This window comes from Sprattus sprattus (genome assembly GCF_963457725.1).
Source record: "Sprattus sprattus genome assembly, chromosome: 16".
NCBI classification, from domain to species: domain Eukaryota; kingdom Metazoa; phylum Chordata; class Actinopteri; order Clupeiformes; family Clupeidae; genus Sprattus; species Sprattus sprattus.
This window is the reverse complement of record NC_137914.1, coordinates 11695706-11721499: the sequence shown is the minus strand read 5'-3', so window position 1 is coordinate 11721499 and position 25794 is coordinate 11695706. Positions and strand designations below refer to the sequence as shown.

At 41.2% G+C, this 25794-nt stretch overlaps 2 protein-coding genes across 2 annotated transcripts; both read left to right on the top strand.

Moving 5' to 3' along the window:
* LOC308377199 (neuronal acetylcholine receptor subunit alpha-4-like) lies at positions 1-3593 on the top strand (the record flags this gene model as incomplete). The annotated part of the gene is made up of 5 exons (XM_080853783.1): positions 1-132; positions 372-416; positions 529-638; positions 1517-2930; positions 3468-3593. The coding sequence occupies exons 2-5, from the start codon at positions 387-389 to the stop codon at positions 3591-3593; spliced, it is 1680 nt and encodes a 559-aa protein (XP_080709909.1). The 5' UTR covers positions 1-132; positions 372-386.
* A 10614-nt stretch (positions 3594-14207) lies between these two features.
* On the top strand, positions 14208-19401 carry ren (renin; the record flags this gene model as incomplete). The annotated part of the gene is made up of 9 exons (XM_080853474.1): positions 14208-14287; positions 14596-14749; positions 14953-15076; positions 15330-15448; positions 15628-15824; positions 15938-16060; positions 16142-16286; positions 18799-18897; positions 19240-19401. The coding sequence occupies 9 exons, from the start codon at positions 14208-14210 to the stop codon at positions 19399-19401; spliced, it is 1203 nt and encodes a 400-aa protein (XP_080709600.1).
* Positions 19402-25794: the final 6393 nt, after the last annotated feature.

Below are 25794 nucleotides of genomic sequence, written 5' to 3'. Positions count from 1 at the left end.
AGAGCCCATGCTGAGGAGAGGCTGCTGAAGACGCTCTTCACTCGTTACAACAAGTTCTCCCGGCCGGTGGCCAACACGTCTGACGTGGTGCTGGTGCACTTTGGCCTCTCCATTGCTCAGCTGATTGATGTGGTGAGTAGGGTGGAGGTGTGGAGGAGGAGGAGGACATTACCAGTGAACTGGACGCAGGGTGGCCTTGCGGCGAGCCGCACACTCGTATATAGGATGTTCTCTCCAGAGAATTGGCATTCTGGCCGTACAATGCATCTTCATTATTGCTTTGCCTCAGGAGTAGCCCGAGTGAAAGGGACACTTGACACATGATTTGTTAAATGCAATTCTGTTGTGTTTTTGTTTATTTTTTTCGCCAGGATGAGAAGAACCAAATGATGACCACTAATGTCTGGGTGAAACAAGTACGGTTTGATTAGAGTAACCGGAATTTAATCAGAATTATAATTGAAATCTCTCCTGTCAATTCCCCTGTCTGGTAGGACATTCCCATGACAGTTCCCCTTGTTCTAACAGGAATGGAACGATTATAAGCTCCGCTGGAATCCACACGAGTACGAAAATGTCACCTCCATCCGCATCCCTTCAGAAATCATCTGGAGGCCTGACATCGTACTTTATAATAAGTAATATTCTGCTTTCAATCTTCCTTTTCAGTTCCCAGCCTTATCCGTCTCAATTATCTGAATCAATAGCCACGCATACTGTATGTTCTGGGGAGAAAAAAAACTTCCTGTGAGATATTTAAATGGGACTGAGATAAAATGTAAACTAGCCACACTCATAGCTCCACAGCCTATAGATATTAAAATGGATCATCATCGACAATGGACTTTTTCATTTATTTTTCTGATGTGAGTGACAAGGAGGGCAGCGTGGTGTCTGAGGATATGGGCTGCCATCATTCATAGTACTTATGAGAAATGGCGAGGGAAAATTAGTCCACTTGAGGGGTGACCGTATTATCCTGCCTTTGTCACAGTTCAGCCTTAGGGAGCTGTTCCTCGTTGCAATTTATATTACTCCAGGGCAATTTAACAGTTGAGAGGCCTCAAAAATCAATCCTGACTAAAACAATATGAAGGCAGGGTGACTCATGAATCTCTTAGTGTTTACGGAAATTGAAAATGTCCAACATATTTCTGCGCTGTTCGGCAGTGGGTTGGTCACATATTCGTGTCAGCGTTAAAGGGCAGGTCCCACTATCTGACTTTATTGCACTGAAAGCAATTTCTAGAGAACCATTTCTAAACACATTATGTGCCTATTTAGCCTCCTTCATTAACAACAAACAGCTTAATCCAATAAGAGGTAGTGGTTTTGCTCATTTACTGTAGTGTTTAATTAGATTAAAACCAATCCAATAACTTTCTGGCAGGGGGGGACCTATTTTAGTTGAGACATTACCTTTGAATGATTGCCGTCTCCTTTGTAAACATATCTTCTTTTCACCAACATGTCCAGCCATGGATAGCTTTAATAACCTTTGTTTCCTCCCTTTCAGTGCTGATGGAGATTTTGCAGTGACTCACCTGACAAAGGCTCACCTTTTCTACGATGGAAAGATCAAGTGGATGCCTCCAGCCATCTACAAAAGCTCCTGCAGCATTGATGTCACCTTCTTCCCCTTTGACCAGCAGAACTGCAAGATGAAGTTTGGCTCTTGGACATACGACCGTGCCAAGATAGACCTGATAAGCATTACCAGCAATGTGGACCAGATGGATTACTGGGAGAGCGGGGAGTGGGTGATTATCAACGCCGTGGGGAAGTACAACAGCAAGAAGTATGAGTGCTGCACAGAGATCTACCCAGACATCACCTACTCCTTCATCATTCGCCGGCTGCCACTCTTCTACACGATCAACCTCATCATCCCCTGCCTCCTCATCTCCTGTCTGACCGTCCTGGTGTTTTACCTGCCGTCCGACTGCGGTGAGAAAATCACACTCTGCATCTCTGTTTTGCTCTCGCTCACTGTGTTCCTCCTGCTCATCACAGAGATCATCCCCTCCACGTCGCTGGTCATCCCGCTCATTGGCGAGTACCTTCTCTTCACCATGATCTTCGTGACTCTCTCCATCATCATCACCGTCTTCGTGCTGAACGTGCATCACCGGTCCCCGCGGACGCATGGCATGCCGCACTGGGTGCGTTGGGTGTTTCTCGACTTTGTGCCCCGATTTCTGTTCATGAAGCGCCCGCCAGCCACCGGCAAACAAAACTGCCGAAAGCTGATCGAGATGATGCACAAGACTGCCGGGGTTTCCCAGCCTGTGCGGCAGGGGCCGACCTTCCTAACGGGCCACCTGGACAGCCTTGAGATTCGGGACCAGGGCCCCATGTCACACCCCCTAATGGAGCAGAACAAGCAAGAGAATGAGCCCCAGCCTAGAGTTGTCTTCCAAAGGTCTTCACCCAGCCAGTACTCCATCCTTCATGAGGAGCTGCTCAAGCTGGGCCTCACCACAGCCTCCTCCAGCTCACCTTCCTCGTCCTCCTCCACCCTTCCCCCTACATCTGGACCATCACTCCATCACCTCCCCCTCCATGTGGAGAATCAGGGCTGGGCACTACCATCCAAGGCACACTCAATGCAGCACATGTTTGAGGAAGGCGGGAGGGAGCCCCAACCCCAGAGGGCCCCAAGACACTACCATTCCTGCAACTTCCAGTACGACAGCCAGGACAGGGAGTACACCACTGCGAAGATAGGGACAGGAGAGTGCCTGGAGGAAGAACCGTTCAAGCACCAGCTGCATTGTAAATTTAATACGACACATGCTGCCTTAACAATTCAAGAGGCCCAGCCAGCAGTCCTGAATCTGATCACCACCATGTCCCCTTCCATGAAGCAGGCCATAGAGGGAGTGCAGTACATTGCTGACCACCTTCGGGCAGAGGATGCTGACTTCTCTGTAAGTCCACAAAGCCACTTCTTTTCAGGTGTACTGTTAGATACTATGGGCCAAAACATTTATGTAGGTGCTATGATATGATGGCATAATGTCCCACAAAATTAGTGACCATCGTTCCATAAGTAGACAGCACACTACTGTGGCTTCATCATTCAGCACAATAATCACAAGTAGAAATACTCACAAAGTGTTAACTATTCTCATTCACTGAGGAAGGAAGTCTTGTTTCCTTTGCATACAGCCCTGAAAAATGTGCAGTTGTTTAGAAGTTGAGAAAAAATACACTGCATAATTTAAGAAGTGTCAGTAATGTCTGTGGATGACCAACAAATGTAGGTGCCATTCTTTCAGAGGCAGGCTGACGTATCGGGCAGCACACCGATGTTGTAAATATTTCATTAGCCTGCAATGAGTGACAGGTATTTCCTTAAAGAAATCTGGTCATCCACAAAAAATCTATTTAGTTTAGAAAATTGAACGCTGTGAGACGATGTACCATGAGAATTGAGACAACCATTTAATTTCTTTTTTTGACAGGTGAGAGAAGACTGGAAATATGTGGCAATGGTCATAGACCGCATTTTCCTGTGGATGTTCATCTTGGTATGCATTCTGGGGACTGTTGGACTTTTTCTACCACCTTGGTTGGCCGGAATGATCTAGAATATCAGACAGATGCCTAAATTAACTTAGGTCACTTTTTGTTTTTATTCTTGCTTTGGCAAATGTATTTGTGGGCAAGGTGTGATGTTACGGATGTCCCGTGAGTTTACAGAGGCTAGATCAGATGAAGGATAGCCTTTCATAACCATTCTTTAGCATAAAAGACAGAAATGACAGAAATGATCTGTACGAGCTCAAGTACACGAACGCAATGTTCTGTATATTTTGCAATTCTGCAATAGTTTGAATATTCTTCAATGGCAGATGATTGTCTGTTGACAGAAATGTAATACTAAAAACACTAGTACATAACAAACAATGTGGGTATTTTAATTTCATCTTAAAGTAATACTTGGTGTACCACACACACACAATTAAGCCACACACACACAATTATAAGCTACACTTTCCACATACACTGAACAACATGATCATGTATGAAAAAAGGCAGTTTAAATTACTGTAAATAATGAAATGATGATTAAAAGGCAAACTGCAAGCCAGAGAATTGAGAACATTCTTTGGTTCATGCCCAGTGGAAATAGAATACTACTTTCTGGGATTGTTGTAAATGTTTATTAGATGCAGTTGTAGAGAAAGGTTCTGATTGAACACATTCCATTGCTTTTATGTGGCCAGTACCCAACAATAGGTTTAGCTATTTATTGTTTTATCTGGGTAAAGACCCCCTGAGGTTACACAACATTTCTTCTACTTGTCACATTTAAATTCTCCTAGTTTATGTAATCCTAGTCTCTACGCGACTTTGAGAACAAAATGCACCTTACCAGATCAAAATGTATCTATTGATGTATCTGTATTTGTTACTGATATCTGTTGATGTATCTGCAGAATGTAGAAGAGGCTTATTGAAAACACACATACAACACATCAACGAGCCAAAATTGAAGCATTATAAATAGGCTTCGAATAAAAAAATTCTATAACCCTGTGTCAAGAGAAGAATCAATTTACTCACAGAAGTCTTAGGATGGCACAAACTAGATTAATCTCTTTCCAGAGCAGTTTTAGTCTGTGTATAACTGAAAGTACTGAGTGCTAAGGTTTTTCATTATCAATGGCGCATAGCAATTTAACACACACAAAAATCTCTAGGCTGCTCAAATGTGTCCCTATTTGTTGAAAGACTGAGCTATCAGAACTGTTGACATTGTTCTGGATGGTTCATTCCTCCACTACATATCACTTTCGGTGCCTGTGGGTGGATTTGGTTGATGAAGCACTGGGTGGTAACAAATGTTTTGTCTGCCTCATTAGTAACAGGCATGACTGTGCACTAGTTTTTATAAAGCACAGGCTTTAACTAAACTGGGGATAAAACATTATTTTACAGGCAGCTCAGGCAGAGAAATGGGCAGCCCTCAGAGCCATGGCATTTCCATTAACGACTACCCAACATTTGTTTTTCTATTTTTACCATGAACGATTTTGTGTTACAATCTTAGATACCCACAGATTTCAACATTGATGTAAATGTGAGTCTTTTCACAACTTTCAACTTAAATGCATTGGATGACCTACCCATGGCTATAATCCTTATCATATTTCATACAAAAACAACATGATACATTTAGTTTTGATGTGAAATATTAGCTTTTTTCTCCCTGGAAAAGGGCACTAAAGTAATTTTCCTGAATGATATTTTGTACATCTTATGTCGTAGGCTATGTTCATGTGTGGTATTTATACAAAGGGCCAAATCCTTAGAGGTGATAGAGAGTGCAGCCTACGCTGAATCTGAGAGTGCAGTTATTCACTCAGCCTGATTTTTCAGATCAGTTTATAGGGCTGCTTAAAACCATGGCCAAAAACAGTATGACATCCTAGCTTTGTATAAGTGTTAAAGCATGCCATGGTCATACATACAAGTGGTTGTCAAATGGAATTTTGCCTTTGTGAATATGCTAATTTTACAGCTATCGGGTAGCTCTTTTGTTTCCATATGTCATATGTCTAAGGTTTAGTGCCCTTGTAACTCAGAAAATACAGCAGATGTTGCAAAGGTAACCATTTTCTGAAGGACGCTAGATCAAGCACTAAACTGAGGTTTAGTTTCTTAAGTCTGTTAGAATCAAGACACTATCAGTCTTATTACACATCTTATCACACATACTTAAAGGTATTGGACAAGCACATGTAAATAGCAAAGCTACTCTTTACTGATGCCCATAAACTGTTTTACTGGCTTTGTGTATTAATGGACCAATTTTAAGGTACTTGTAAGAAGTAATATGTGTTAGTTTTCTCACACAGCCACTGTCACAGGGTAATGTGTGGTGAAGTAAATCCTCAAAGCTGAACTGTATAATTCAGATTTAGAGGAGACAACCTCAGTTTCAAGTGCGGTCACACAGCGCAGAAGTGGTCCTGACCCTGGCCATCATACTTCCAGTGCACAGATTGAATTTCCTTTGTCTCAGCAGTGAATGGTTCATTGATCTGTGTGCATGGACATTAGACAATTAATCAGCAACACTACAACTGTCTAAAAACATTCTGTTGTTTTATAATGCGACGTGCTAAAGTCTGGGCACTGTGGGAAAATACTGATAAAGTATCTTTGATCTGTACATTTGAGTGGTTCATCACTTTGTCCTAGTTTGTGTACATTCAAATCTTTGAAACTCAAGTTGAAATGCCAATATGATGAATAACTCAGATGCTGATGAAATCAATGCCTTCTGTGACAAATAAGTGAAAATTAAAAAAAAAAAAATAGTTTTGACTCATTGATTGATTGGCTGACGCCTATGCGGTGTACCATGTCAGATGCCATGTTCCTTCTCAGCTGCAGTACATAGCAGTAAAACTAGACGAGTAATGTCACTAATCAGTAGTTGCAGCACACATCAGGACCGCTACCACCAACACCATGTCACAAGTACAATAATAACCATGGCAATAAGCAATTCAATGTATTACTACTCTGTGAAAATTCACTACATCTAGTGAATGTCCAGATGTAATTTCCCTTTGGCAATTTTAAGTTAATTTAAAACTTGCAGTGTGGGTGAAGTTGACCACAAACCAGCTGCTTTCAGTGAGGGCATCTGTTCAAGTTAAGTGAATCTATATTGAGCAAGACAGCTCCTCAGTGGTTCTCCTGCCCACCTTTATATTGGCCTTACATGGCCAAACACCCTTTAAGGGTAAGGTATGCTGTTTAGCTTTCACACAAATGCAAACGCTTGTAAACTATCATTTATGTAGCAATTCTGAAGGAGCTCTAACAAAAAGATAAAATTGCATTATATTGTGTATTCTATCTGTTTTGGTGTTTTGTGTTTTTAATAATTTTCTGATGCAACATTGCAGTCACTTATGATCCCCATGTGTTTGAAATGGGGATGCATTTCACATTGATATCAGTTTAATTGGTATCCGCTTTCTCTGGAGGTCAAATATACTTATACATACTTTTGAGTGAAGTGCATGCATAGTCAAGCTAGTCAACACTGATACTTAGGAACTCCACTGGAATAAAATGGCTAAATATTTCAGGGTGACACCTGTATGGTGATGTAAGTTGTAAGTCTTTATGGTTAGTAACAATGTTTATAATCTGCTGCTTCAACAAAGACAAACATCAGACACATACTACCAGGTCATTTTTTCTTTTTGTCCAAATGTTATTGCTTGGTTCTCAGTAGAGTGGCTGAAGAAACTGTAGAAAGTTTAAACTATTTCATCAGAATCATGCGTTCAGTTCTCTGATTGAACTTGTTTAACTTGTTGAAATTGGACAAGATTTCACTTTATTACTGCTCATCCATATACAGTAAATCTCAATGTTAGTGGTTCATGCTGTGTTCAAAGACCTTATTTTTGCATAATCTGTTCCTCATAAAGACTTCATAGTTGTTTATTTGGCCAAGATACATGTCTTTCTTTGATGCAATTGTCTTCACCTTTCCATTTAGCTGGCATTAACTGGTATCTTCACAGTCAGGTGGGATTCATTTAGAATTGTTGAATCACTGTGTTACTTGGCTGTTAGTCTTAGATTGCCAAGAACGCAAGACAGAACTTGGGAAAAGACATTTGGGCCGGATGATTTAAGAGGCCCTATTCTACATCCCAATGACGTGCAGGGGTTGCAAGCAATTTCCGAAGAGTGGAAAGATCTACATATGCACCTGAGAGGATGATATTTCTGATGGACGTGGAGAACAGTGGTGGCTTGAATGCTGAAGCATGAGGAGGGGGAGCTATGGCCAAAGAGTACGTGGGGCAGACGGATAGGAACACTCTGTTTCATTGCACACACAGGGTGTGAAAAGCTCAGTGAAGCGGTTGCTGGGTGGGAGTGGGCGCTTCCAGAGTCGGCTAGATTCCAGAGAGGTTAGCTGTGGACTGCTGCATGTAGGAAATGTGTTATGCTGTCGCTGGGTGGGATGGATCAGCACTCCATAGGGCTTGAATGGCTAGCACTGAAACCGAATTGGGGACTTGGTCCTTTTAGGCCTCTCATTGATGCAAAGCAACTGAAGAAACACGGTATCTGCCTGGTAGCTGCGTACCCTAAATAGTTTTGGTTCACTTTATCTGACTTTGAATGTCACTACTTAAGCGGCACTACTTTTGGTACATATTTGATTAGATTCCCCTAGAGATCATTATGTCTTGTATGTCATTTTTAGCTTAGTTGGAGAAAACGTTTATTACGTGGCCAAAAAGTGGGTTATGAGGTTCTAGGGCCAGGCATACAGTGTTGGGATTGTCTAGAAAATAACAATGTTCATGTCAAGGGACGGAACACTTGGGAGGCTAATGCTAGTTGGGACTCTGACACTCACTTACTCACCCATGACTGGTATGCATTTCGAACCACCCCCTTGGGCAGAGCTGGCCACAGAGGGATCTGCATCTGGACTCCATTGGGCCAGGAGAGAAGGGGCAGCTGCTATGGGGTCTTTGCCCAACACTCGAGAAGCAAACAGATGATAGTAATTCTATGGAGAGTTAGAATGAATGTATTGGTTGTTGGGCTGATGGCTGCACTGTACCTGCTATGGTTGCTGCTGGATAACCAAATTAAGGTCAATGTTGGGCTGGGTCAGAAGACTCTCTGGAATGGGATACCACAGACGTGGAGTGTGCTTTGGATACGGACCACAGTCCAATGGAGCGGACTATCCTTACGAGTGTAGCGAGGAGAGCCTCAGACAGGATTATGGTGCTGCCGAGGCCGGACTCTGGGAGCCACGGCTGGGTGGCGAAGAGTCCTAACATATCCCGTGGGGCCTTCCTCATGGTCAGTTGAAGGAGTGGCTGTACAGCTGACCACTGGATTAGGCGTTGGGGGTATGCCATCATCCTCTTTGAACTTGCTAGAGGAGCCATGAAGTTCCAGCTGCATCTCCAAGTGTCTTCCCACGGGAAGCTGAGTCAAACAGCACTTAAGTACGCCAGAGTGCGTGACATAGGGGAGAGGTAAGGCAGGTTTAAATAGTCTGGAATATGGAAGTGGGGTGAGTGACAGCTGTCAGTCATTCCCAAAGGGCTCCTCCTAAACTCTGTTCGATAACATAATTTAAAGGTGCGATATACAGTTTCTGCTGTAACAATTAAACTTGTTTCTAGACCTCTGGTAAAGATACAACTTTGAAGGTACACTGAAAAGATAGTACACATCATTCCTGTTCAATTCATTCATCTGCTTTTGTTTTTCTCTATCTTCATTTTTAGTGTAAGGTTTCCAGGGACAAAAAGGTTGTGTTACAGTATGCAATAGCTTCACAATTTGAGATGAAAACCTGTATTTTATCTTTCACAACAAAACTCCAACCTTAATTTCAGCATCAATGTCCAAAGGCCATTATAAAACCTTTCAGGAAAATTGCTGGAGGAGGCAATTAGCCTTCCCAGTGGGGTGTGTTAACATTCCTTTGTTATTCGAAAAATTTAAATCCATTACCCCTACCATCAGAAAAATTTAGAAATTGCAATGTAAAAACCTTTTTAGTCAGCTGAAATGCATTTTCTTTTCAACCATAATCTATTGGCTAACCAACTGATGCTAATAAGCTCATTAAAGGATGCCCTCCAGTGTCAATGCAACACACCTGCCCCCCCTTTCCCCTTCTGCCCTCCACTTTACCACTAGGGGACAAATAAATACATCAATCCAGGCATGACCGCTGAATGGGATCTGAAGGAAAACATCTAACAGCAAAGACACAGAGAAAAGCACACATGAGAGGGGGAGATGGAAAGCAGGGACACTGACAATGACATTTAAAACTTTCATATAATGTGTCACTGGTATCACCACTGATGCCGTATACTGTGTGTGTAACTGGTTATTTATGCCCCCTGGGGGATGTTATGATTTGTGAAAAGCAAAAGCAACAGCACAAACAACAACAACGGACACAGTGCTTCTGTTTACTGACAATGTTTTGACCTTTAGACTTTCCTCCCAAAAATGCCATGCACATTGTTCTTCTATGTCTTTGTTTCACCTGAAGATAAACCTCAGCTAGAAAACGAAATGTAATAATAATATCACGTTTAAAGCCAGTATTCCATTGCTGTCCCAGTGTCATCTCATGGACATATTATACTGACCTGTTCTTACATTCACATGTATTCATTTAGCAGACGCTTTTATCCAAAGCGACTCACAAGGATGTATACACATTTTTTACATTTACACTGATGGCACACTGCACACCAGGAGTGATTAGGGGTTGAGTGTCTAGCCCAAGGACACTTTGACAGGGAATCAAACTAGCAACCTTCTGATTACTAAACGACTTCTCTACCTCCTGTACCACTGTCACCCCCCGTTCTAAATGGCCATTGTGTTATTGGATCTGAGAATCTGAGTCTCTACAGGGCTGTTGACCTCAGTCTTCAAAGTCAATTCCTTTAATCACAAAAGCGTGGAATAAACTAATGTCATTTTCAGAGGATTAACTTGTAACAAGCCAATCAGTAGTCTAATTTACCATGGTCATCTCAAGAGTACATAGGGCAATCCAAGACAGCAATGTAATCCCTTTGCAATCAGTATACGCCACTCAAACACTTCTTAATGACTGTTCTAATGGCTTTCCATGAATTTCATGAAAGGGCAAAAAATGTTTAAATGTAAGACCATATGTTATTGATCACTCCAGTGCAGATCATCAGCATAAGATCTCCATTAGTTATCCAGAACTAAATCCCAGAAAGAAAAGATGGCTGCACCTAGGTGACAGGAATACTTCCTTAAACTGAAGCAACTGTCTCTCCAGGTATAAAATGACGTCCATGCTCCTAAAATGCTGATAATCAACATAATTCCCACACAGCAACAGAAGTTGTTATTCCAAACAAAAATCCACACTCAATTTTGATATAATAAAAATCATATATCTCTGCCTTCGGTACAATCCCTGCCATCCTTTATTGCCTTGTGTTCCTCCCCAATGTTGTGTAACTTTTAACTGAAGCAAAATGTGTGAAAACACATCATCTAACAAATTCAAATGTTTTAGATTATAGTTTCCAACTCAGACAATTACAACAATGTTGTAAATATGTCAACAGTATGGCAATGACAGAACAATCAGGCAGAGCAGTTGAATGAAGATATTGGCAACCAGAACTGGAACAAATGACAGTATAATTTGTGTACATGCCCCAGCTCCACTTTTGCTGTGTCCCATACACAGGTCTCCACCTAGTGGAGACTTTGGTGACTGCACAAAACAGCTTTCTCTGCAGTGTGACTCCTACGTCATCATTTTTTTTCAAACAGTACCCGCATTCACAGGCCGTTTGAGTCCACAACCAAGATCTAGTCAGAGTGCGTATGCTTTGCCAGAACATGTCACTGAGAGGGAATGCAACAACAAGAGGGAGTACAGCACAAATGATGGATGAGTTTCCCATGCCCACCAGAGAGGGTAATGGGGTGTAAGTAATGACCCAAAAAAGACATGCCCTCCTCAGTGGGAAACTCCCATGGAGGGGGCCATATGGTTAACTGACCAAAGGCCAACTAGAAATGTCAGCAACATGTACAGACAAGGGTTGAGTCCTGGACTCAGGAGACATTTGATAGGAGGTATACAAAAACAGACACACTCTGTTCTAGGTACTGAGCCCAGAATTTTACTGCGGGACTTGATAGGAACCACCTTTCGTTATTGAGGTTTCAAACAACATCTGTTTATAATTAAGTTGCACTCCACCATGTACAATGGAGGGAAGCCCCAACACAGTTACTCAGTTTGCCTAATGGGCCAGACATATTTCTTTGTATTCTTCTTCCAACCTTGCTAGACGTCTATTATACTTCACTAGAAGCTGAATGGTATGTTTTCATATAATTTTTCAGCCAAAACCAGTGATGCACATCAGGTCACTTATTACAGACTGAATTTTGAGAATCAGATGTTCATGGGAACTGAAGATGTCAACAGTTTAGATTCGTGTTGTGGGTTGAGACATAACCTTTAGGAAATACTATCAATCACATCATGTTAAAATAAATATACAGTCTTGATCACTTTACAGCAAAGTATGAGCATTCCATAGCTATTAACACATTATCATTCCACAACAACAACAATTGGTAAAAATTACTCCCTTTCTTTGAATAACTTGTGTGTTATCAACTTGTATGTATGTATGTACTGTATGTATGTATACTCTATGTATTCATGTCATTACTATGTATGTTCATACAACACCGTTAAAATATATTGTAGAGTGTTTGGGTTAGGGGGTGAAACATCTGTCATGCATCGGAGCGAGAGACTGTGTTTGATTTCCCAGCATGCCTCAGGTGAAAGACTGTGAGTAGGTTATTATTGTCTTCCTCTTTTGTTGAGAAAAAGTGTATGTGTAACATCCATCGTGTCATTTGTGTGTCATGTCCATTCATTCCTGTGTTATTATCATTGTGAAGGGTGTTTCTGCCAGTGAGTTCCTCCTACTGTATGTATGTATGTATGTATGTATGTATGTATGTATGTATGTATGTATGTATGTATGTATGTGTGTCATAATAATAGGCTGCCGCCAATGAAAAGCCTAACTGTTGCCGTCACTACCAAGAGAGACACGGAACACTACAATAATTTGTTTAGATTACAACTTTGACCTTGTGGTGACCTCTACAGCAACGTGCCTTACTTTTTTCTGCATAAAGCTATTATATTTTTGAATTGCTTTACAAATAGTCTTTGTCTATGCAGCTAAGTAATTACTGTGGCAATGGACAATATTTAGAATTTACAACGACACCAAATACACGTAAAATGCAGAGCATTATTTCGTGTCAAGACATGATAGAAACGATCAGTAAAAAAAAAAAATCTGTAGTATTTGTGAATATGAGGGGTTTGGCTTGTCACCAGCAGCTTACTGGAGCTGAGCTCTTTTTCAGCTTCCTGGTAGCTCAGTCCCCTGGGAGTCACCTAAGACCTGCCCTCTGACCTCACAGTGCCGATGCCTGACGTGGGTGCCCATATCTCCCCGTCAGCGGGTTGGTCGGTGCTTTACGTAAATCCCCCATTACAAAAAAGATCAGATACCGTGGGAACAAGCACTATGATTGCCTCCTAGAAGATAGATCATGAGCAAGGAACTCTTGGGCTTAGTGTGAACAGAAGGGTAAAATGCAAAATAAGATTTGGAATCGTGTTGTGAATCGTCAAATCAGTTATTGTTGTACCTGCATTCAGTGGAGTTCATTTGAATTGGAGACGAGCTGTGGGGAACAGCTGGACTGTTAACTGTAAACCAAACCAACCAACCAATTTCCCATCTAGTCTTCCCTAGAGGAAGCGTATTGATCATGTAACCTAGAACCAAGGGTTGTGTTTGTCCCCCAGAGCTTTACCCAACCAAAATCCCTTTCACAAGCTTTATCCCTCTGTTGTTCTCTCTTTCCCATGGCTTTCTCTCCAACAGTGGCAGGACTTATCAGCAGAGTGAGAATAGATCAGTTAGGGAAATGTCTGGCAATCAGTTGGTCACACTGCTGAAGAGATAAGAGGGGAGAAAAAAGAACTAAAAGAAGGGTACTCTCCAGAGTGTATGCTATTTGAGTGCTACTTGTATGTGTCTGCTGTGTTTATTTTTGTTTTCTGTTGAACTATGGGATAAGTAGTTATTGAGGCCTGAATACATTGACACCTCATACAGAGAGAGCCTGGCCCTGTACATATGTATCTGACGTCCATTAGCTCGCTTGTTGATGTTTCCCAGACTTGCTGCCGTTAGCCTTAGGACATTTCAAGGCGACTGCACTGAGCCCATAAGTCCCCAGTCCCCCCTGTCTGTCTCTTGGGTTTCCCTAGGTCAAAGGTCAACCCACCCAGGAACCAGTTTATCAGAAGGAGGGAGCGAGATAGAGTGACCTATGGGGGTGGAGGGTTTCTTTCTTCTCCGACGGCACAAGCTTGAGAGTCAGACAGATCTCCTTGGATGTTCTGAGAAAGAAGATATGGTATAAAAAGAGGGAAGAAAGCTGTGGTTGTTTCAAAGCCATCAGAGAACTCAATAGTAAAGAGACTGAAGAAAGAGAACCATCTTGATTTGTGAAGGACTGAGGATATATTTCCAGTTGTTATTCGGAGATTGCTGTGCTATAAAATGGCCCTGGGAATAAGAGTGCACGGCTGGACTCTGCTCTTCCTTTCAGTGGCAGCTGCATCCAAGCAGACTTTACACAGGTACTCTAACACAATCATGTACTACTGTAAAGCATTTGTTTATCACTGTCTCTCTCTCTCTCTGTGTATGTGTGATGGACAGAGACCTGTACATACAAGCATTGGTGTTTGTAGTGTGTGTGGAGAAGTTGGCAATATGTGTATCCGTGTATATCTGTGTCATTATTTAATGCAGTTCATTCTTTATGTGCTTTTGTGACATGATCAGTATTTGAGGTTAAAAACATAAGGGGATGCACAGCACAGGTCAGTGTTTTTAACTTTTTATTCATATATGTTTTGTGGATATACTATTTACTCCTTATTAGGATCTCTCTGAAGAAAATGCCCTCCATTAGAGAGACCCTGCAGGACATGGGTGTCACACCAGAAGAGGTTTTTGCACAGCTGGTCCAGAAGAAGGGGGACAGTCCCCCACCTGGCAATGGCACGGCCCCTACCCCGCTGACCAACTATCTGGATGTGAGAAACCTCGTCACTAATGGATATACACGAGATGTATACCATTTAATTTAATTTAATTTAATTTAAATGTACCATTAAAGAGAGCTTTAATTTAGCTTTTTTGTTAAATTAAGTTTAGATTTAGTTCATATAGACATTTGAATGACACCATTATCATTACCCTTCTCCCAACTCACCGTCTTCTGCTCTCTCTCTTTCAGACTCAGTACTTTGGGGAGATAAGTATAGGCTCCCCAGCTCAGATGTTCAATGTTGTGTTTGACACAGGCTCAGCCAATCTATGGATTCCCTCCTTTAAATGCTCCCCACTCTACTCAGCTTGTGGTGAGTATCTTCCACATACATACTGTATATATGAATGCTGACGGAATGGTTTCGGCACACGATGCACAGAAACCCAAGCAACAATGATTTTGTCCATATTTGTTCATCATGTTACCTCATGATCCTACTACTCAATGATTATGATCTGATATGACCCTTATGATTTGTGTGTGTGTGTGTGTCTTACAATGCTCTATTTTGGCCTGAAGTCTTTCAAAGAAAATTTTAACTTATGCCTTTCTTTATCTCTCAGTCACTCATAACAGATATGACGCATCTAAATCTCACACACACATAGAGAACGGCACAGCTTTCTCCATCCAATATGCTTCTGGGAATGTGCGAGGGTTCCTGAGTGAGGATGTGGTTGTGGTGAGTGATGCCTTGATGCCCAGAAATGCAAAAGTCTTAGCAGAGCCAGTATCCTAAAAATGGCCTAGATTTATGACTAAACCAATATCAACATGGAATAGAAATGACAAACATTTTCAATGGAGTGCTTTGACGTAAATGACCTCTGTTCTGAGTGATTCTCATTGGCTCATCTGTAGATGGGGGGCATCCCAGTGGTGCAGGTATTTGCAGAAGCCACAGCACTTCCAGCCATTCCGTTCGTATTTGCCAAGTTTGATGGCGTGCTGGGAATGGGCTACCCCGATGTGGCCATTGATGGCATTACACCAGTGTTTGACCGCATCATGTCCCAGCACGTACTTAAAGAGGAGGTATTCTCTGTGTACTACAGCAGGTTAGTCTGCCACAAACACATCTCATAAATCAGTGCATCAGTCGCACTATTAATTGTTGTTATTATATATGAGCACTATTTGCTAATGTTTTTCTACATCCAAATCCTGTCAGAGATCCCAAGCATTTGCCTGGTGGAGAGATCGTTCTAGGTGGGACTGATCCTGACTATTATACAGGGTCCTTCAACTACGTGGATACCAACGAGGAGGGGAAATGGGATGTCAGCATGAAAGGGTGAGTGCTTATTTCCCTTTCTCAATGTTACTGCCATTGTTTATCTGAACTCTTCTCAACAATGTCGCTCTTCCTTTCTAGTGTGTCTGTGGGGACAGACATGCTGTTCTGCAGAGAGGGATGTACTGCTGTGATTGACACCGGCTCATCCTACATCACAGGCCCTGCCTCGTCAATCTCTGTTATGATGAAGACGATTGGTGCCACTGAACTGGCCGAGGGCGGGGTACGTAGCGTTTGTAAATATGTTTAATTTCATAGTTGATAACAGAACTAGACCAGCACTGCCAGCCCGCATTGTTCAGGAGGTTTGGTCTAGGAGCAGTGGGCAAGACTGTTATAGCTGCAAGCAGTGAGGAAGTGTTTATTTTGGGAGATGATATTGAACTAGCTGTGAAGCTCAAATATCAACAACTTTTGTCAGAATTGCTAATTGCCTGTACCTTTAATGCTGCACCCGTCCCGTAAGTGGATAAAGCCTATCTTTTGTTTCCAGAGTGACATTAAATTGGCCCTTTGAATAAGATATATCAGGCCAGAATGAGTTAGTGGAAAATGCTTAACACATATGCAAGTAGTTAGGTGGTGGAAACATCCTTCCCAGTAGGTAGCCAAGACAGGTTGTTGTTTAACCTTATTTCCAGGGATAAGACCATTTCTGTTGATGGGATGCTGGAATATGTTTATGGCTCTCAAATAGTACATTTCAGTAATACAATGAGACAAATAATATGGACAATATTTCTGGCAAAATATTTTTGGATATATATATCTGGAAAAATACTGATTCTGTACAGGTCAGGATATTTCTAATAAGTGCAAATGTGCACACTTAGCAATGCCCATTTCTATCATCTGCAATAGGAACAATAACTTGCCAAACAGGAAACATGTGAGATATTAACCTGGCGTTAATGGACAGCAGAACGGATTTCCTAGCTGTTGTTAACCAGTCACTCATGCATGCCAGAAATGTTGAGAAACCCCCTTTCTCCCAGCCAAATCCGATATTTGTGTTAGCGTTTACCTTGTTTCTTGTCTATAGTCTCTTGCACAATCCCAAGTGATGAAAGGAGATGGACAAGCATGAAGCTGCTGTGAGAACACTCACGCAATCTACATGCTCACACATTTCTGAGGAGACCTCAGCTGAGTTGGCTGGAGATTAAAACAAGAATGGGTTCTCTCTAGGGTCACAAGACTCTTCTTGAAAGTAATTTGAGAAACCCTCCAAAAGTATTCTAGTAGTACTTTATTTGAAGGGTGAGTCGATTGGTACATTCATGAAAGCTTACACGAAGGCTTCATAATACATTCATCAGTGCTTCATAAAGCATTAATCAACATTCATACACTAAGTTTAAGCTGTGCAATCATTTGACAGAGAAAACGTTTCACCGATATAAAAACAAATTCCTTCTCAATTCACTGTAAATGTCGTTCTCTCAACATAAGCAGTGCCATTGCCTGTCAGAGCATTTGACTAAATTTTTCTTTATGTTTGACTTTTAAGAACCTATGTGTGGCTTAGCTTTTTTTCTTGCCAGGTTTTGTCTTCATGAAATTACAATTAATGGTTAAAGATGTTCATTAAGCACTTTTGTCACTAGCAAACTTGTTTAGCTCAATGCTTAAAAAAGTCTGTATCATGTTTTTTAGGTTTTTTTAAAGATTTATTTCTGGGCTTTTTTGCCTTTAATCAAAAAGGACAGTGAAGGTTTGGACAGGAAATGAGATGGATAGAAGAGGTGGGGAGTGGGATCGTGACATTACCCGGGGTCGAATTCGAACCTGTGTCTCCGTGGGCGTTCAAGCCCTTATATGGTCGGGGTCTGCTGCTTGCGCCTCAGTGCCACCCCCATATCATGTTTTCTTAACACAATGTAAATAGTTTTTATAATTACCCATATGTGTTCACTTCTGGCACCATGGTTGGCTAAGTAGCTGCCTGGGACAAAACATTATGAACTGGCTGCTGGGACCCTGACGTCCAGGTCCTCCTATGTCTATGTTTTGTCTCCTCCTTTATTTGTCTCCTCCTCTGACAATACTTCTTCCTGCTGTTGTGGTCTGATGTCAATGTTTTTTGTGCACACTGCACAGGCACACACTGCACAGGCACACACTCTTGTCTCTACTGAGCCTGAGAGCGGCCAAATACAGTTTTTTCTTACTTTGTGGGCATGCACACGTAACAGTACATCGCAAACTAGATCTACTAAAATGTGCCCATGATTTATTAAATGTGCCCACAAAAATCTTAAATCATCTAAGCTACACATTATCTTGACTTATCTGCTGACACTACAATTATTTGCTAATATCTCATTGTTAGCAATGTTATGACAGCTTTTCAGTTAAGCTAGTAAGCCTACCTAAATTTCATTCAATCTTTCATTTTAGTCTTAATTTTTTCTTTGCAATCTATTTGATTGAATTCAAAGACATTGTAAAGTGTTACAGTATTTTTAAAGAAAAGAGAAGAGAAGAGAAGAGAAGAGAAAATGTCCTCTGACTCCAAATTGATGATTGAAAGTATAATGAAAGGCATTCTGTTTGAAACATTGCAATGAGTTGCCACCTTTGGAGTTATTAGTGCCGTGCTGGGCTTACCCAGCGTGTCTGCGAGGTGAGGTGGAAGGTCAGTGAGGCCTTCTAAGAATAAAGTGCAAGTCTATGTAGGTCTGGAGCCTGTGCGTATGATGCAAGTGGACTAATGTCTACCTTTCTCCTGTTAGTACACGGTGAACTGTGATCTGGTCAAATCCCTACCTAGCGTGACCTTTCATCTTGGAGGTCAGGAGTATCCACTCACAGAAGAAGACTACATCCTCTGGGTATGTCTAAGTCCTACTCACTGTTTTTCTGGTATTTCCAGGTCTAGGTCAATTGCATGTACATTCATTCTTATTTTGTGGACTAACCTAAAATAAATGTAATATTATATTTTGGAAAGTTGGATCTTGGAGATCATTGTGTGTTTTTCCCTTGTTACAGTATGTGTTTTTTTTTTCTCAGTGCTAACGCTGAGAAGTCCACCAAATATGAGACAGAGTGTTTTGAATTAGCATTGGCAGTCATCCATTCATACTTTTTCCACATTTGGAAATCATATTTGATGCCAATCTATAGTTTCCTGACATGCACCTATGCCCTTAAAATTCCCCATCTCTCTGTAGCAATCACAGTTTGGAGAAGACATCTGCACTGTCACCTTCAAAGGCTTGGATGTCCCGCCCCCGACTGGGCCTATCTGGATCCTGGGGGCAAATTTCATCGCCCGCTACTACACTGAGTTTGATCGGAGCAATAATCGGATAGGCTTTGCTAAAGCAGTGTGATTTCTCATGTGTTTTCCAGTTCTTGTCTGTTATTTCTTCCTCGAGTCTTTGCTGTACTTCTAGGAATTCCTTTTGTTCCATTTCCCGAGTTAGCCTGCATAGACTGTGGTCACCCCATTTGCAGCAGCTTGCAGCTGCCAAGCCTCCAGATGAGGTTTGCATGGTACAAAAGATAGCTTCAAACCCATATTTCTTTCACATTGTAAACACACTGGATTGACAGACTTTAGTTAAGGGTGTTGTAAGGGCAGATAATGGGCACACTGGCATCTGGGCATGCCTTGCCATCTATTAAGTTGAGCTTGTGAGGGGAAAAAGACACCCAGAAAGGTTATACATAACATCAACAAATAACGTTTTGCTGCAGCTATATTTTCGGCAGCGCATGTGTTCTGTCAAGGAATATAACTTTCCACGAGTGTAAATTATGTAAGCTTTTCTGACATTCAAACAGACTAAATTCCTCTACTGATTGCACTAAAAAGTCTGTATGAATGATTGGTAATGTTATTGAGTTAGTACACTTATACTTTCCATATGGTAGTTTTGAATGCCAGAGTCAATGGTGTACTGTGTGATGGAAAAATAAAGTTGACCCAACACAGTTCTGCATACACTGTTTAAAACATGTCCTTTTGTCCACGGGCGTTAAGGCAGGAGCAATGAAAACGTCATGACTCTTTTATGCAAACAGACCACAGGCACACATTCTAATCTCATCTATACTCCACACATGAAGTTCATTAATAGTCTAAACACGTTCCATTTTTATGTCTGTACAAATAACAGTTTAATCCCTCAATCCCTATTACAATCCCATATATGTCTCCATCAAAATGTATTCATCATATTAACTGGCAACTAGGGACAGTGACAATTGCACACATCTTCTTCTAGTGTCCTAGATTTATGATCTTTTTGTTGTTGAGGACAATGCCACATGAGACTTTTGTCTGAATTTCTCCCACTCTTGGTTTTAGGTTTGCGTGTGTGTTCCTGTCTTCCTGAGCTACCCGTAATGTAGGCAGGGTGTCACAAGACACGCTTTATAGGAAAGGCTTGCGAAACCGAATGATTTATAATGCCTCACAGCTGGACCCAGCAAGGGTCCCAGTCTCTGCTCTCTTCTCTTCTGCTGTTCTCACTCACGATCACATCTTTGAAATCTACCATGTCAGTTTAAATTTCACCACCTGTAGGAGGTGTCCTGCTCCAATGTTCACTACTTCTGACCGTACAAAAAGAGCCCAATTTTAAACACATCGTTCACACGGTCCTAAACAACAACTGTCAGGAGGTTTATATCAGTGAAACTTTCTCTCTAATGATAATGACAGGTTGTGGTAAAGACAAATACTTGGCTGAACTAGTTTTCAAGAGTAGTACACAAAGATTTAAGAATTATTTCGCTAAGGTCTAGAATTAGTCATGAAAATTCTGGTCCTCTGAAGTCTTTCAGAAAAAGTGAGGAAGAAGGTTCTAAGTGAAACTGAACTTGTACTTTTGTATAGCTTTGTAAGCCAAGGAAGGAATTTCAATAAGGAATTTTATTGCCAGTCCTACACAGTTTAAATGGCTGTCATCTTTTACAGTCATACGGCTGGTCCAACCTCAGGTTTCTGTTGCCATTTCAAACTGTGACAGAGTAGTAAACACATGAGCAAAATTCCAGAAGGCTGAAAAACTGAAAAACATTTGGAAAAAAGTACGATGAAAAGAGATAAAAAAAACTACATCCCCTCCTCACCTTCAAGCCATTACTATTCACAGCAAATCAGAGCAGTTTTCCATCCATAATGATACAGCTGAATGCTAAATGGCTATGGAGATCATTATTCTGAGTTCATGTCATGCTGTTTAAGCCAAAGGAAATAGGGAATTGTGGGTTTCTGGAGGTAACTCTGAATGTCTGCTGGTTCTATATGCTGTATTTATCAGCCACAGATAATTTACACAGCCCTTATTATAAAGCAATGAGGCATTCTGTAGTATTTCACCATGCATTCATATGAAACTGCTCTGGGACAGAATCTGATCTGCCTAGACGATCAAGCTGTTTGGTTTCACATTAAACCATTCTTTTTTTTAGCCTGATGTTAAAATAAGTGGACTCCCACTAGCCGTTTAATCTTGTCACAACGTCAGATAGAATGCAGAGTATCTCTGCTGCCCCTAACAAAGACAGGAAGACGCTAAAGAAGATGTGCTGTCTCATGGATTCTTCAGAACTGTCATTAGGTCAAAAGTCAGGCCCAATCGCAGCAATTACTCCTAGGGGACAGGGATGGAGATAACAGCCACCCCAAATAGAAATAGGCCACTGCTGATGCCGAATATTTGCATCTCTATCTCTGAATATGACAACATACCAGCTTTAAAGATGGGCTGGATGAGACCTTCCCCGAACATCCTCCTATTGTTTAAAAAACAAGACAAAATAACTTGGAATACTGGAATACATCAGGGGAAAAGTCGTGGGAAAAACCCTATATCTTCACAACTCATGTTGCAGTTTCGTTGTGATACATGTTATAGAGATATCATATATGGCCGCAATCCTTGAGTGGAATACCACATACTTGCATACTGTAACTGCAGTTTGTGTGATTAATACTAATATTTCCTGTAGACACCCACAATTAAAAACCTAGAACTCTTGGCCTTTAGCACAAAGCCTATATACTAGAGGTGTGTATCTTCACTGATTTGACGATTCAATAACGATTCAAAGGGTAACAATTTGATTATGACCATGCATCTTGTAATATTTTTTTAATTCATAAACACACACGCTCATATTCTGTGCCTGACCCCATAAATGCGCTACAGAATGAATGGGCACCAATTCCCACCGAATCACTCCAAATGAAGAGTGGAAGCTGTTATAGCTGCGAAAGGGGGACCAACTCCAAGTAAAATGTTCATACAACTGACATTCACTGACCATATACAACTGTCATTCACTGACCACATTGTCTCTGTCTTCCGGTCGTGCCGCTTCACGCTATTCAACATCCGCAAAATCAAGCCGTACCTAACCCAGTATGCCAACCAGCTGCTGGTGAAAACCTTGGTGAGTTCCCGCCTTGACTAATGCAACGCCCTCCTAATGAGCCTCCCGGCATGCGTGGTTAAACCACTACAGATGATCCAGAACGCGGCAGTGCGTCTAGACGGCCCCGCTACTCATTGAGCTCCACTGGCTGCCTGTAGCTGTTCGCATTAATTTCAAGTCACTTATGCTTGCGTACAGAGTGATTACTGGTTCTGCTCCCACCTACTTAATGCTCTTGTAGGGGCAAATGTTACCCCCAGGATGCTGCACTGCCTTCCGAGCAAGTACGGCAATCCAGACTATTCTCATTCGTAGTTCAAAGTTGGTGGAACGAGCTGCCTAGCATTACAAGATCAATGGGGTCCCTCTCTACCTTTAAGAAGCTCTTGAAGACTCAACTTTTCAGAGAGCACCTCTCTTCCAAACTTGCACTTCTGCTAATACTTAACTTGCACTTACCTTCCTGCACTTTTTTCTATTTCTTATGTAAAATAGTATTTATTACCGCCTGTGACGTCGCCTTTCATTCACATTCTTAGACCTCTGAGGACATGTTGTCACTTAGTCCAAAATGGACTTCCGTTTCAAATCAATTTTCTCTTTGGGACAATAACATGGGGATTTTGAATAATCGCACCTTCCAAACCTTGTCGATAACAAGGTACTCTGAAATGCTTCAGTTTTTCCCTACATACTATTTTCAACTTGTCTGGGAATTCCCCGCCCCTTCACTGCATTTCATTTGCTCAGTTACTTCACTCACGTAATTGGACACGCCTTTAACCAATCAGACCAACGATACTATACAACGATACAACGATCGGTAATAAAGCAAACACATCCTTTTCTGTATGAATTGTTCCAGAGCAGGTTTCTCTTCTATTTTCAAAGAAAACTTGCCTTTGAAATCATCCAAGACAGCCGCGAGAGCAGTATATAGTTTACTGTGCTTTTCTCTTAAGTTTCGCTTTTGTTACGGTAGACGTGGTTATTTTAAATCCGCCAATGGCGCGCCAGGTAGCCAAAAGCCAGTTTGTGATTGGCTCCAAGGATTCTGGAAATCTTGAAGTGAACTGCTATCCTAAGTTTGCCAGACCCCCTTCAGAGGCTAAATCAAATTGGCCGGAGAAGAGGGGCGGGACTTCCCAGACTAATTTTCAACTGCTTTTGAGTGGATCCTGTGGTCTTTGATGCTGTAAAAAGGGTAAATTAACAGTTCGGCTCCATGGGAGCTAACTGAAGCTAACTTCAGGCTTTTGCCATTGGCCAGCCACTGTAGGATAAAAAAATGCAAGTAGTGACAAGCAAGTTTTAGAATTCTGATTTAAACTACATTGATAGTTTGCTAGTTGCCAGTATGATTCTCTTGCCATCATTATGATCAAACAATTATATACACATAGCTAAGGCTTTAAACTAGATAACTCAGTTACCTAGTTATTAGTTAGCAACTTAGTGACAGCTGTTTAGCTAACAATGTGAAAGTTGCCTATAAGGTGCCGTTCAGGAAACATGTCTACTGGTTTTGTACAAACACATTGGTCCATTGGTTTCCTTATATTGGTTTTGTTGAATATGTATCGTCATTATGCACTTGTATCGAACCAAGACTGAAACTACTGGTTATGCATCACATTATCGTACATTGCTTTGTTTGCCCGGTGTTGTAGCATATACTGATATTCTGGGAAACATGTTAGTTGAGTATTAACGTTATCGTGTGGTTTCCTATGAGATTATTTGGATAATTATTAGTTTTAAAATAAGTGGCTGCATTCAACACTTGTGAGTGGGCAGGTATACTTGTTTGAGAACATTTCCATTGGTTTTGTCATGACATTGGATTGTCTTCAAGGTCAGCAAGGATCTCAAGTAAGACTGAGAATGAAATCAATGATGAAATGTTGCCTGTATTGTAAATAAAAGTATGTATGTCTCTATTGTTTAATAGCAGGTACCTAAAAGATCACATCTTTGATGTACAGAGATTTCTCCAAGAATTCTAAAATATAAACACCACAAAAAAACTACAATTTCAATTTTAAAAAGATTAATCATTTGGCTCAATATTGTGCTCTCCTCAAGAGCAATGGCTCACTGTCCATTTAAGATCTCAACCACACCATATTTCATATTCCAAAAACAAATTTGACATCAAAGAGTAAAAAGAAATTATCATGAGAAAGTATAGAACTATTGTTGACAGTTATTAATTATGATATATGATATGATTAATAGTATAGTATATAAATGATTAATAGTTTTAATACTATTAATCATACTATCAATTATGTAGCCTCCAACAAGCATGCATTCTCTAAGCACCTCATATCATAACTTAACATGCAAAATCATGTTAACTAGAAAAAAGTAGTTATTGTCCTACCTTTATATTTTTCTCAATATTAAGGCTTATATTTCTTACATTATTTATTACCTGTTGGAAACATGGTAATAAATCTATTTCTATTTCATAAATCTATTTCTATTTCACGTAAGGAATATCTGGTATTTCCTGAAGTGTAATGCTGTAAAATGCCTCAAACGTTAGTAAGCAAATGCCAGAGCTAACCGGTGAGTCTGTGAGTTACACGCACCGCAGGGTAGAGGGAGAGAGCAAGAGAGAGAAACAGAGGGACACACACACGGAGGAGGTGAGAGAGGGCAGGAGGGAATAAGACATGAGAGGAAACTATCCTCCATTCAACCTAGTTTAAACCAGAGTGCAATGGATACCAAACTGTCAGTGACGGACTGCATGTTCAGCTGAGACAAGCCAGCACATCTTACCCCCATCAACAAAAAACAACTTTGCTTGGTCCGATGAATCTAGCTTCAGCCTTCGACCTTTGCTGTGCCTAGCAAGGAGCCTGATGACCACCAACAAGCTTCACCAAATTTTACACAATGCCAAGGTATGCAGCTCACATAACCGTTACTCTCATTCAAGGGTCAGCAAGCCGAACTGCCAGTGTGTGGCAAAAAGGATTTCTTTCACAAATCTTTTTGTCATCGGCCATGGAGGTTTTAAAGGCATCCCTATTCCTTTTTACGGAGTGTCATTGTGTAGCCTAACACGTCAGCCGAGCAGGTAAGATGGTACTATTTCTCTTTACTTAGAAATATTCACCATTTCTGACAAACTACAGTCTACAGGTCGTACGATCATACAGTAATTCACAGATCATGACTGCTTAGGAAGGGTTAAGCAATTATCCCATCCGTGGGTTTCACATGCAGATTCACGTGACTGGATGGATGATCATTGTCTTAAAGTCAAATAAGCTGTAACGTATTGGCAACGGACCAATGGGGGTATCTGGTCTTAGGATCTTCTC